Below are 13,839 nucleotides of genomic sequence, written 5' to 3'. Positions count from 1 at the left end.
ATTTGTGTGTTCTTGCTTTCTCAGGTTTGAGTTTAAAGACAAAAGGTGCACCCATAGCATCTGGGTCACACAGTTGCCAGCAAAGCTTTTCTGCTCCATGACTAGTGACTACATAGCTTCCAAAGAGGAAACTCATGTCTAGCTGTCTCAGGATGTGTAACTTAAAGGATTTGACACTGTAGACATACCCTAATCATTCAATCCTGAAAATTATCTGCTCTCATCAGCTGTTCTGGAGAGGATAGCTTGTACAGTTGCTACCAGGTAAAGCTGTTTAGAGATCAGAGATCAGCTTTTCCTTTTTTTTTTTTTTTCCTTCCTTTCTCCCTAGCCCCCTTCTCTGCATCTAATCTCTCTTTCTTCTTCCCTCCAAGAAAAGAAAACTAAAAAAAGCCCAAACCCTCAAAAATTTTCTGCTTTGCTTGATCATTTTTCTCCTACCTTTTTTTTGCTTGACCACAAAACCAGACAACCCATTATTCACCCAACTCTACTGATGAGTTTCTTTCTCAGATTTTATGTACCCTGCATAATGAAGAACATCTGTACCTTGAGTAAAGCTTGACATTTCCCTCCCAATTGACCAATGGCCTTTTTTCTTTCAATGCAATACTACTAAATGCAATGCCTGGGAAAGAAAACTGGCAGAGTCTCCAGAACATTCTATTCTGATCACCTTCCTTCAATATTTCAGTAGAATGACCCAATTCATATGGTAATCATTTCCTTCTAATCAGTGTTTCATATGTGACCTTGCTTATTCACTCCTACTTATTCCCACTTGCCAGGAAAGCCAAATGAGACTATTGGGGGCATATGTCTTTCATGATACTAAAAACAGATTGATCATGCTGACAGCATGCTAAGAAAAAGATGTTTTTCATTAATTAACACTTATAAGTAATTTGTCAAAGGTTACACAGTGCTTGATGTATTCCTTAATAAACTGTTATTACATGGACCAGCCAACCAATAAATTGCTTATAACTACAAAAGCTCTTCTGTTGTGGTCAGAGTGCTTCTCAAGCTTTCTGGAAACCAAAGGGCACCTACTATCTCATGGAAATATGTTTCATATGAGTTTATTATATTTTTATTACTCATATTAACATATCTCTTTATTTTGTCTTGATGGTTTGGTCATCTGCATGAGACTGATTTTCAGAAAGGAGAGAGACCATTTTTCAGGCTACCTTGTGGTGTCTGGCAGACCATCAGTGTTCCAGGTTGAGGTATAGTGATGTATGGTACACACTGCTCAGAGAAGGTGCTATTAGCAGCTTCTTCATTAACTCTTTCTAGAAGTGTACTTATGAACTTAGATTCTACTAGTTAACTTATTGAACAGCTGCAAACACACACACACACACACACACATACATGTCAGCAGGTACAGTTTATATTTCCTAAGAAACCTTCTGATTTTATTTTAACACTAGTACAGCACCAAGTTTCAGTAGGGCAGCTAATGAAGACCAAAAAACCTGGATTTAAAATTCTGAAGAAAGACAGCAAAGCTTGTCTCTGGGGGACAGGGACTGTATCAAGTCTCCTAGTGCCCCTGATATGTTTGCGAGATCCAGTGGATGCTACTTAAATGCCATATATTGGCAAATATATTGCAGGAAAATTTATAGTGCCATGCAGGCCAAAGTCTGGGAAGATTCACATGCTAATAAAATCCCCATGAGCCCGTTGTCTTCCATTTTTCCAGTGTCTCCATAGCAGAGTGTACAAGGGAAAACTGAAGGTGTTTTCTTTGGTACCTGCCTCTGATCTCAAAAGCTGCATTCGCTTCATGTGCATTCCAGGATTCCACAATGTAATCTGGGCTGATCCCAAGAACTCAGCTGGATTCTCCACAAGAACCATCCACTATGACAGGGGTTCCTTTGGCCAGTCTCAAGATAAATGCTTTCTTACAGGATCATCTGAAAAGGGCCTTTTAAAGACGATATATGTGATTTCCTTACTAGGGAATCCGCATGAAGTGGTTCACCTTCTTTATACTGGGAACACCAGCAAAGTAGCCCGTGAGAATGTAGTCCTGTGTCAGTTTAACTCAGGAATAAATTACAAGAAAACATAAACAAAAACATTACACCTCACTGAAAGATCCCTTGTCCAGATTAAACACACATCTTTAGGAAGATCTCAAAGTACTGCAGCATATTAGTAAAATTTTGCACCTGTTACCATTTTGAACCAGTTATATGTATTCCTCTTACAGACATGGGAAGCAGCCTAGGAGGTCAGGCAGTTAGAATTTAATTTCATTTAAAGCAGTGGAGAAATTGCACTGAGATTTTTGCATTAGTAAATACAAAAGAGAATTAGTACCAAAGATTTTATAAACTGGAGACTAAGCAATATTCCTAATATTGTCTTCACACAACAGATTTTTTTGAAATGTAGGATTAAGAGAGGACAAAGGGCTTCTTAGCAATGCCTTTCAACTATCTTTTATAATGTTCCAAAATGGTCACAGTGATTCTTGGTAAGCAACATTCTCAGCAAATGCTGTGTTTTAATCAGCAAAAGAGCATGCTAGATGGTAGCAGGTCATATATATGATGATTGATAATAAGAATGGGTTGATAATGCCAATAACTCCAGAGCCAAGAGAAATTAGGCATGAATAAACATCTTTGAAGACAATGTTTGAACCTCTGACCTTGGTGCTTGGAACAGAGGAAGCTGTTTCTCACCTAGTGGACCTAATTATGCCTCAGCACTACAGACTACAGTCTTAAATCTTTGTGTCAGCCATATTTTTATAGGAAATAGTTTAACTTTGTATAGCATGTATGAAATATATTTGCAATAGGAACAGATGTAGCTTTCATTTCTCTAACCAATTAAAATCGTAACATTATAAATATAACATACATATTTGAACCAAGACAAATATCTCAGTCTTCATCAGGCTACAGTGAAAATATCTGAAATAGTGCCTTCTCAAACTTGGACAGGTTTCCTAAAACACATTTGCCTCCAGCATCCATGTTTGCACTTCAGCATATTGTTCTGTGCTTAATCAGATACAAGCACAGTTTGTTTCATCCTTCTAATCTTGATATTTTTCACTTTGCTGTATTTAGCTTAGACTGATTGCTCAGCTAAATATGTAGAATGGTAATTAGTTTAAGAGCATGGTAGATTTACAGAGCAGTTCTACAGTAACTCATTATTGGCTACACTGATCACATGGTGTGCAGTAACAGAATTAGTCTGGACATACTGGGGTAAATATGAAAGATAACATTTGTCAATTGAATGTTTAAAACAGCATTACCTGACCCAGGAATCAAAAATAAAGTTAATTTGATATGGGCTTTTTTTTTTTTAGAGAAGGGAAATTCATGGTCCCTGTCAGAGGACAGAGTAGTTGTGGCAGGAACAACCCTTGCCCTCCTCTCTCTCCCAGCTGACATCTTTGTTATCTGGCACCTGGATCCTCCCGCCTGGTCAGTCCCTGTGCTGCTCCCACACACACACATTCCCACTCAGCTGTTCCCACATTCCCACTCAGACACTGCACTCAGGATGGAGGGATATGTCTGTGCTCCAGACAGCGGGATATTCATCACATGCCCTCTTGGAAAAGAAAGACACCCTAGTGGCTGAGGTACTGGTTCCAGAAGAATTCATTTTCCTTTCCTTGCTCAAAATTGCTTTATTTCAATCCTTAATTTCTTAATGCTTCAGCTATCCCTTTGTAAAATGGGGATAAAATCTTCCTTTTGTCTGTCTAGACTGTAAGCATTTTGCAACAGGCACTTGGTTTTGCCAGGTACACCAGAAGGCTCTGAACACAGGACATGCTCATATTTTAAGTTAGAATAAGGAACTCTGGCAACATACAAGAAAAAAATTAAATCAGTTGTCTTTTGCAAAGGGCTAATTCTGCTAGTTCTTCTTGACCTGATGTCTGCACTTGCTAGTTTAAACATCTCCAGGAATGAAACCAGGGTGATAGTCAGTAAAAATAGAAGAGGGATGACAAGTCTTGTTTTGGCCCAAAGTCTGTTGAAGTAAATTGAAAAACAGTCCTTTTGCTTCAATACTTCGTAGATCAGGCATTTTCACTTGGAATGGACTGAAGGATTTCACAAGTGAAAGGTTTCCACAAGACCTAGTTCTGCTCCTGTGCTTCACCAGGAAGGAAAATCTCACTGCTACTGAAGGAGGAGAATGAGTCTTTTCATTTACACTGAATTTTCTGAAAAAGTAAAAGGTCCTGGCAACTCTGCCTTTTGAACAAATATTTTCTGCAGGAGCACTTGAGAATGCTTGTCTTAAAGCAGATTTTACTTCAACATTTGTGTACTAAGAGTTTGGGATTTCTGGTTGAGACCCCCTTGATTTCAACAGGAATCTTTCCATTCACTTTGAAGAACTTTGGGTCATGCCCTAATAGTGCAACTCTAGAAGGTTTCTATTCCATTTTCCCAAAAGATGTACATTTTATTTTTGCAAAACAATTATCATTACATGGAAAAATAGTGTAGTACTTTAGTAGATTTACAAAGATAAATGCCACTGTGCCTCTGAGGTTAAGTATCCCTGAAAAAGCTATTTTTCATTATATTTGTTTAAATTAGAGAGGGGGAGATTACTTTAATTTTGAAGGGTTTAGTAATTACTAGCAGCTCTCATAGCTGTGATACAATATAAAGGCAGCTCATTTAAAAGTACATCCTTTACAACTAAACCCTCTGTAAAGTCTTGTCCCTGTTGTGCTGCTGCTGCTTTTCTTTTTAATTACACCTGTATTCATCTCTGATTATCCTGACAGAGGTGATATATGTTTGTGGAATTTTCCACATTTCTTCTGCATAAGCATAGAACAATAAATCGTGGTGCTTTAGTATGTGTATCATGTTCCCATGTTTTAGGTCTGAATATCTCTAGCTTATAAGCAGCCTGTCTATTTAAATGTGCAATCCACAGGTGCCTGGCCCTAATGTGTCAGTAAAAGGCTTTATTCATTATCACAAAAAGTTTTTAAAATCTTTTCTTCCCTATCCAGGGTTCAAATGGGAATCACTGTGTGAGTGCCCCTGCCATGACACAGCACCCCTCTGCAAAGCAGGATGCCCCACTGTGTGCAGAACTCCAGCTCTTCCAGCCCTTCAGCAGCTGGACACAGGTGTACTGGGGAGCAGGTGGCCCTGGGGCACAGCTTAGTGGGACTTCTGCAGAGACGGGAACCCAGAGTTGGAACTGGAATGGGAAATGTCACTGGGAGAGCCCAGATGGTTTCAGAGAATGATAGCGGGAGACCAGTGTAGAGAAGGGAGCCTGATGGGCTCGAATGGAAAAGATGGGAAATGCCACATGTTTATCAGGAGAGGAGAAAGGTAGGAGTGATGGTCTGGGGGAAAGAACTGGTGCAGCAGTGGGGCAGAGCAGGCCCAGCAGGCAGCAAACACTCCCTCTCACCCTGAGCTCATTCCTCATGGGCACATTTGGCCTTTGAGAGGAAAGACAGTGGCAGTTACTTTGACAGGACAAAGTTTGTCTCCCTGCTGTGTTTTCACTTTGTTTTCTGTCTTGCTCCCACTACAGGTATTTCTCAAGGAAATCTCCCACCATCTCCTCTCCAATTCTATCCACATGAATTTTCCACCATCATTTTCCCTGTTGCTTTATGTCCCTTTGTTATTTCTTAACTAACCATCCTGTTGGGAAGCTTCAAACTGATTTGTGTAAGGTGGGTTTTGTCTTCATGTACTAAATCACTGCTGAACAAAGTTTGGTATCTGTGTCTGCTGGCTGATAAACATCCACCAAAAATATCCATAAACATTCCTGCATACAACTTCAGAAGCTTGGCTGAAATAGATTGAATGGGACATAAATGTATAAACTCCCCAAAGGTAAACAAATTCTGGAATTGCTGGTGAGTTTTCAGTTTGACTGCAGCTGTAGGGATATGCTGAGATACTGACTTATTTCAGACAAGCCAGAGGTAAAGAAGCCATACAAAATTACTTCAGACTTTTAATCATGTAAAAATGTAGGTACCAGGAATACTGACCCCAACCTTAGCAAAGGCTAGATTTTGAAAGAAAATTGTATATAAATGGGGACTTTTTGCTTCTCTGTTTCAACTCAGGAGCTAAGTGAGAGAATCGAAAATCAGGCCAAATACATAAGCGCAGGATGAATGAAAATGGATTGAAATGAGTTGAAAATTAATTTAATTACAACATATTACAGTGATGCATTCCATAGTTGCATCTCATACAGCATTTGGCAAGTAGGAATCCAAATTTTGTCCGGAGGCCTGTAAACACAACAGTAAAAAAAAAGTTCCCTTTCTGAATCCTCAAGAAAAGTCTTAGGAAAGAATGGCCTTCGCATGGATGCATAAGCTGTCAAAAATACTACAACGATTAAATACCAGTAATTGAAAATTTATTGCATAATTTAAGAAAATCTTGCGCATTTAAAAGGTAAGAAGTAGGACTGAGCCTCCAAGCAGCAATATAGTTAAATATTTAAATGAAATTCCTATCCACGAGAGAGAAACTGCTATTTATGACATGAAGGCAAATCTCTGCTGTGAGGGTAAGAACAGCAAAGAGCAACCAGAGCATTTTACTTCGTTTCCAAATGTCAGGTGTTAAGTTGGGAAAATTTGCATGTGGCCATGGTTTGAGCTGTGGTTTGGCCCCACTCTTTTGTGCCACTCATCCTGCCTTTCCCACAGGGAGAGGTGGGATGTTGTGTCCAGAAAGGGGATCCTCCCTCCCTCCCTCCTTCCCTCCCTGTGCTTTCAGGCAGTGTGACTCTCTGGGTGACAAAGCCTGTCTGATGCTGCAGGAGAGAAGAATTATTAAAGCTTTACACAGTAGAGGTGTGATCTCGTTCCAGGTTGGTTTCTTCTATGGGAATGTTCCAAATGACATCTGATATTTAACCATAATTGAGACATTTAGAAGCAAACTGATATTCTAGAACAGCCACTTCCCCATTTTCTAGCATTGTATCGTTGTGAGCTGCATGTAGCATAAAAATTACCATCAGATTTTTCTGTTTCATTCTCCGTTCTTAACCCATAGGTAAAACTCTTGGTCACAGATACATCCTATTAAGCTCTATCATGATAATGGCTGTTTTTCACAGGAGCTCACATAATGCCAAAGTCCCTCTTAAGCTCTGGAACTGAGAGGATCCCTACACCTTGTATTGGGAAGGGTCATCATGCAGCAATCTTTCGTAAATAAAGTACAGAAATAGGAGGTGAAATCCAGCAACCCAAACATCAGGTTGAAATAATATGCCAAAATATGATACAATGTGGGTTAAAACATAATATATATCTCTGTACATAATGAGAGCACTCAGAAAACATAATATTTTTAGCATCTGAATAAAAAATAATTTAACAGAGCAGACTTGTGTTTCAGGAAAGAGTGAGTACGATGCAGGAGATGGATAGTTTTAACTCACCACACTCTAAGTGGGAGGGGTTCCTAAGCAAAACTGCACGTTAACCTGAAACATGGCTATGGTCTTTTGTATCTGTAATTATGGGATCAGGAATTCACAAATGTACCTTTTGGCGGTACGACACACCTCATCCACCCACTTGCCTTGGGATGAAAGAGAAAAAAACACACAGTTCTCACGCTTGCCCCCATTGGGCTGGGCACGATCCCAGTTGAAGTACTGCAGAACCATGCCATTGACATCAACAAATTTCCCTTCATTTATCATGTCAGTGACCCCCAGCCAGAACTCGGATGCTCTGGGCGTACTTCTCTTGCCGTAATCTCGAAGAATGTTTGTTTCCTCGTTATTCCTTGGGATAGCCAGTGTCCCTCCCTTGGTTATGCAGTCTTCATTGGCTTCATGGAAATGCTTGGTGCCTTCTGACATGAGGTAGCACTTCTTATGGGCCTTTGTCCCACGGAGACACACTGGGAATAGAAATGAGTTTGTACGTTCAGTACAAGTGTGGGCAAGAGCTTTCAATAACGGCTCTTCTAATGATAATTTTCTAAAGGTATGTTGAAAATGGAGCAGACAAGTCCCTCAGCAAGTGAAAGGCTTTGACTTCACAGAGTGGAGTTTCTTCTTTTACTGAATAACCCTGCTTTCACATATTTTTTATCTTATTTCATCAGTCTTGAATGGATAAGTTATGGATGGTTGTATTGCTGGCAGATGTGAATTGGTTATCAGGAAACCTTTATAGTAGAGACAGATCTTTATAGTAGAGACAGATCTAAATGTCTTTTAATATTTATGTTATTTAAGTGCTAAAGTAAAGTAAATTTTTATACCTTAACTAAGATCAGTTTCCAGCAAGCAAAGGCAGGAATGAAAAGTGCTGTATTAAATGTGTCCTGCTTACCAGAAAAAAGATGGATTTGAAATTTATAATGCAAATCTTTGAATGATTGATAAAAGTGTATTTCCACTTGCAGAATTCATATTCATCTCTTTAGGTGTTAATTTCTTTCCAACAAAGTCCCCCCCTTCAAACTCTAAATTCAAATGAAGTAAAGTGACTTACATCTATAAGCACTTTTAAAAAGTGCGCACTTATTACTGAGCTTGCAGGACAATCTGGACCAAATCTTCTAAATATTTGCATTTATAAATCTGTTTGCTTTTACTTCTAGTGGAAAATATAAGGGAAGTCTTGATGTAAAGTCCAAATGCACTAGAACATTAATTTGGCATATGCTCTGTAAGTGGAATTGCCTTGCAGAGCCGCTGTCAGAGTCCTTCCAGCCCAAGGTCTGTGAGGGAATCCTTAAACTTTGCTTTCCAACTCTCCTAATGCAGATATGTGAAAAACTGATTCTCCCAAGAAAAATACTTACAGCAAGAGAACCCTCCTTGATGGAGTGTTCCTGCTGAGCTGAGGAAGGTAGCAAAGGCCCTGAATAAACTCCTGTGACAATTATTTTTAGAATCCTACATGTGGCTACTTGCAGATTATTTCATTTATTGCTTAACCCCATCTTGTACTTACAACATCTTCTGCCCTGATGTTTTCTATAATCTGTTTCTAATTCCTGTCATCTGTTCTTGTAAGAAAGTAATTATGTCTCTGATCAACAGGATATGGAAATCCACTTTGGACCATATCCTATGTCTCAGTTTTTAGTATTTCCAGTCGTAGTATTCACTGCATTCCTTAGCTGCATTTCATGGTCATAATTTTATATTAGGGCTTAAATTTCAAATTTTAACCCTTCCAACTGCTAATGGCCAAAGAGGAGTAATGAACATATTTGTTAAATGTGGAATGCTTTAACAAATTTATATTTGGCCAATAAAAATTTGTGGGAAAGATCAGAGAGACTTTATCTACTTCAGCAATGCTGCATCAATGATAAAGACCAGCCATCTTTAGGGAGAAAGTGATGTGTGGCAGCATTTCACATTTCACACCATGTAAAAAGGAGACTAGGAAACTCAAGCAAAAGAAGATTTTTAATGTGTATTTTAGAAATGTCCATAAGCTAAAAAAGCAGCTCCTTTTTCAGTTATCATAAGGACATTAACAAATACAGTCAGAGCTGGGGTGGTGATAGGTCTCTTTTTGTCAGATTTGGAATCCAGTTGAACAGTGTGGGTTATGAATTTAGAATAAAGTTCAAAATAAGTTTTGAGGATAAAAAATCTCCTGGCTCTGGTTTCATTTCTAAGCCACTGCGTGCTTACTCTCAAGCTCCTTCTGGAAGCAACACAAGAGTTACTTTTAAACAAGAGTTACTTGTCTAGCACAGGCTCTCTCTTTTAAGAAACTTCTAAAGCCTTATTATAAGACATTTGAAATAAAAATATTTTGTAAAGCTCAAAAAGCTCTATTTAACCCAAGGCATAAAACTGGACAACCCAGATATTACCATCCCTAAGGAAAATATGTTCTGTTTCATGGGAATGATGTAATTTTCTCTGTAGTGTCTTCTTGTACAAGATTAAATGCCAAATTTTATGTCGACAGCTGTGAAAAAGCACAACTGTCTAGTAGGTGCATGTGTATTTATCCTTCTGATTTTGTTTGGAAATTTCCATCTGGTTATTTAAATACTTAAAGGACTCTGCACATTGGTGCAGGGCATTTCTGAACTCACAGTGGATATAACTTCGAAGTTTTATGGCAACATTCAAATTTGAATGTTGCAAACTGCACATTTTAAATAGGCTCAGTCGTTTTAGCTTCCTTTTTGGGGTATTCTCAGCCTTTTCCATGAATGCTTTTGCCTTTCTAGTTACCCCACGTTCATATCAAAGCCAGGCACCTCGCTCTGACCATTTAAACCCTCAAACCCAGAAACCCTCGTTGTGTTGCCTTTGATGATATCAAAACTCACAGCTCTAAGTTGTGCAAAGACAAACGTAGTTTTTGTTCCAGATTGACTCTTGTTCTTAGTGAAGAATCGCCACTTGTTCAGAGTTGATTTTATTTGAATCCTTGCTTCCACACTTGTCTCACTGGTACAGCTGTGGCACACCATGCTCTTAAGCAGTTGTATACCTTGGTCACAAAAACCCATGAAAGAAAGGGATGGGAGTGAAGGGGAGAGGAGAGGCACTGAGAACTTCTGGAAGCCATTAACCAGTGTAAGCTGCTTTACCTGTCTGGAGTGCTTGCATTTCTTTCAGAGCATTTACTTCTCGCCACAGTTTGTCAATCTGGGTCTTCAGGTCATCTTTTTCTTAAATAAAATCAATATACATAAAATAACAGATATGCACACACACACAAATTAAAAAACTATATATTAAAAGCTGTTTCAAAATATCATGGGTTGCTGCATTGCTGAGATGTGTTTTGATTATTTTTAAAGATTTGTTCTTAATGAAAGAATTCCTGCAGGTTTCCTACAGACCTGTGTTACCTCCCCAGTCCTCCAGCTGCACCCTGGAAAGCTCCTCTCCACATTCCCTGCTGCCTGTGGGTATAAACCTCGCTGTCCCTCATGGCTTCCCCAAGGCAGGACTTCAGGTTCTCCAGTCTGTGCTACTCTGTGCTGGCACAAAAGGTGTATAAGCACTCTGTCCTTAGGATCCCAAACTTAAAACCCTGGACATTCCAATATCTATAACTGCATGGCTCCAGAGCAGTGCAATCTTCTTGTACAATGGCTTTATCAAATCGTTTTTTTCATTAGCCAGGAGTTCAAATATTTGCCACCAGTGTAACCTCCATCATACCCTCTTTTATTAGAAATAAGTCTTTAAATTAAATACACAAACATCTCCAAACAGCGTTCTGTGGTTTTGTATTTGCTCTGTAAGCTTTGCTGTGGGAATTGATCCTTTATCTTTTCCTGCTAATCCTTTTTCATTGGTTTGACTTGCCATTTCACAGTACTTTTCACACAAGTAGAGTAATATTCCACAAGTATTAGACAGATATTCTGTTAAAATTAGAAAATGGTGCAAAAATCTGACCAATAATCCTTGGAGACCGAATACTTTATTCTGCTTTCCCCCCCCAAACATGAATTTCCATTTTTCTGACTTTAATCAATATAACTGTGTAACTAAGAATGACTGGCCAGAGTCCTCTCTCAGCTGTACCTGTGAGATCTAAATGATGTTGGCAGAGGTAAACAGACATAACAGAGAAATATATTTACAGCTTCTATACTGCTCTATTTCCATAACTCATACTGGCACCTTATTCTTGGCTTTGCTAACTCACATATAAATGTTTTAAAGACAAATATAGTACAGACTCAAATGTCCTTTGTTATTAAGCATTTGTATAATGTAAGTTTCTGGTTCATGCAATGCTATTTAAAGTACACAGTAAATTTGCATAGACTATAAGCTTCTATCCCTCCTCCCAGTTAAGACCCAGTACCTTTCACTCTACGTTTGCTGTGCCTCCTGGCTTTGAATTTGGAAGCCTGGCTGATGGTCTGATCCACCAGTAGTAAACTTATGAGTAGGAAAATCATAAGTCCAGTTTGTGCCATGTCTCTTTGAAAGACCTTAACAAGGACCTTCAAGAGATTCTCTTCAGCAGCTCTGAGAGCAAGTCACACAGACACATCTCAGTGGGGACTGCCTGAGGTCAGGTTTATAAAGTGTGGTGGTAGGGTTGGCTGTGCTCCTTGCTTACGAACTGTGTGTAATACTTAAGCTGGCTGTAGCATAAGACACCCCCTTGTTCTCATATCCCATCTGAAATTCCTATTTCCATTTTGAGCTCAGCTGTACCAGCACTGAACAGTGCACTGATTGCCTCACTTGTAAGCGCCGTATCGCCTGTTTTAACATTGAAGCCAAAATGTATGGAAGATCAGATGAATGCCCAAAACCACACTGTGCAATGCCAGCCCCAAAGAGGGGGAGCCAGAAGATTTCTACAAATGTCACAGGCTCACCCAGAATGGCTCTGTGCCAAGCTGGTTAAGTCATGACAGTGACCATCCTCTTACACTGAAACAAAACCAGAACATCCCTCCCTGAGTAAATGCAAACACTGCAACTACAGACCCACAAGGAGTATATATACAGTAAGATCACATTATGTGAGGGGTGCATTTATTGCTTCATGAAGAGTTAATAAATGCCTGATAGATATGACTGCATTTCTGAGTTAGAACAGTCCATGCAACCAGCAGGGTCTAATCAGGGGAACAAAAGGTAGTAATGCTCTTCCAAAGGTTCCCAAGTCTTGTCTGTAGGGTCCGAGGAAGAGTAAAACACAACATGCTTGAAGCAGGACAGTGTCTCTCTGGATTCTTGAGAACTCTCTTTCATTTACTCTTGGGCTCTGTGGACTTCTGTGGGGCTGCCTTTAACTGGGGTTGCTATGGGAAGTAGAACCTCTTACTGATTTTGGTGGACAAATGAAATTGTCACAAAAACGTGCCCATCCATCACATTTCTCCTTTTTTTGTTGTTGTTTTGTTTTGTTTAGTTGTTTGTTTGTTTGTCTTTGTTTTGGTTTTTTTTTGTTTCTTTTTTCCCCAGTGAGAGGGAGTTTGTCTAAAATGTTGACACCAAAGCCACTGCTAGGTGCTGGGTGCTGGCAGGTGTAGTTCATGCCCTTCAGAGCTGTTCTTCCAGACATCCCTTTGCTATTTCTGCTTTGACTACATTCTGCTGCCTTTTTTTCAGAACTGCAACAGCAAGAGACTTATTGCTTTATTAAATGAAAGCTGAGATTTAGGAACATGCTGGTGTACTACATAAATGCATACTGGCTTTTTCCAACCCCCACATAGAGTCTAAAAGCACTTCATGACTTATAATGCACACCTACCCCATGTGTCCTGGACACCTTTAAACAACTTGCTGTACTCTCATAGTCGGTAACTAGTAATTATATCCTAATCATTAGTTAAGAAACTCTCCATAAATGCATCCCGATGTAATAAAACTTAGTTCCAGTGGTCCTGCTCCAAAATATTTAAGTATTAACATACATTTGGTAGGGAAACCTCTGAATTTTTGTGGTTGCTCAGTTCTCAGTGCTATTACAGAGCACAGCACACTGGAAATGGCTGTTGTGGGTCCCACCCATCCAGAACTGCCCAAAACATCCCACAGAGCTGCACATTTCAGTCCATGGTAAACGTGGAATGGGCTGGCATTCCAACTAGCACACCAGGAGCTGAAACGTTAGCTGGTGGGGAGGAAAACAAGGAGCTTTGCAAGGGTCTAGTTCAAGATTTGATCTTTCACTTAGAACAAGCCCTAAGTTCAGGCTTGATCCATATTTTATTCCAGTGATATTAGGGCAGCAATAGAAGTTAATTAAGGGCAGATGGCTGAATCAATAACTGCCTCCAGTTAGTTTTTCACTTGGTGCCTTCTCAGATCTTGTGGAATTGCACCCAAAGCTGATCC

The 13,839-nt window shown here is 39.5% G+C and overlaps 1 protein-coding gene across 1 annotated transcript; it reads right to left on the bottom strand.

The window, feature by feature from the left end:
• Window positions 1–7,473: 7,473 nt before the first annotated feature.
• Window positions 7,474–12,001, bottom strand: CLEC3A (C-type lectin domain family 3 member A). The gene is made up of 3 exons (XM_017828790.1): window positions 11,843–12,001; window positions 10,608–10,688; window positions 7,474–7,931 (listed from the first exon to the last, which is right to left on the bottom strand). The coding sequence occupies exons 1-3, from the start codon at window positions 11,955–11,957 to the stop codon at window positions 7,540–7,542; spliced, it is 588 nt and encodes a 195-aa protein (XP_017684279.1). The 5' UTR covers window positions 11,958–12,001; the 3' UTR covers window positions 7,474–7,539.
• Between the last annotated feature and the right edge of the window lie 1,838 nt (window positions 12,002–13,839).

This window comes from Lepidothrix coronata, unplaced genomic scaffold (assembly GCF_001604755.1).
Source record: "Lepidothrix coronata isolate B3197 unplaced genomic scaffold, Lepidothrix_coronata-1.0 Scaffold153, whole genome shotgun sequence".
In the NCBI taxonomy this organism is placed as follows: domain Eukaryota; kingdom Metazoa; phylum Chordata; class Aves; order Passeriformes; family Pipridae; genus Lepidothrix; species Lepidothrix coronata.
Note: the sequence above shows the minus strand (reverse complement) of the source record. Positions and strands in the feature narration are given on the sequence as shown.

What these genes read in the sequence shown, in the direction of transcription:
- CLEC3A (XM_017828790.1), bottom strand. Translation starts at nt 11,957, where the DNA reads ATGGCACAAACTGGACTTATGATTTTCCTACTCATAAGTTTACTACTG. An exon ending in CAGCAAACGTAGAGTGAAAG is followed by an intron (nt 10,689 to 11,842) that starts GTACTGGGTCTT and finishes ATTTTATTTAAG; the next exon opens with AAAAAGATGACCTGAAGACC. An exon ending in AATGCAAGCACTCCAGACAG is followed by an intron (nt 7,932 to 10,607) that starts GTAAAGCAGCTT and finishes TTCTATTCCCAG; the next exon opens with TGTGTCTCCGTGGGACAAAG.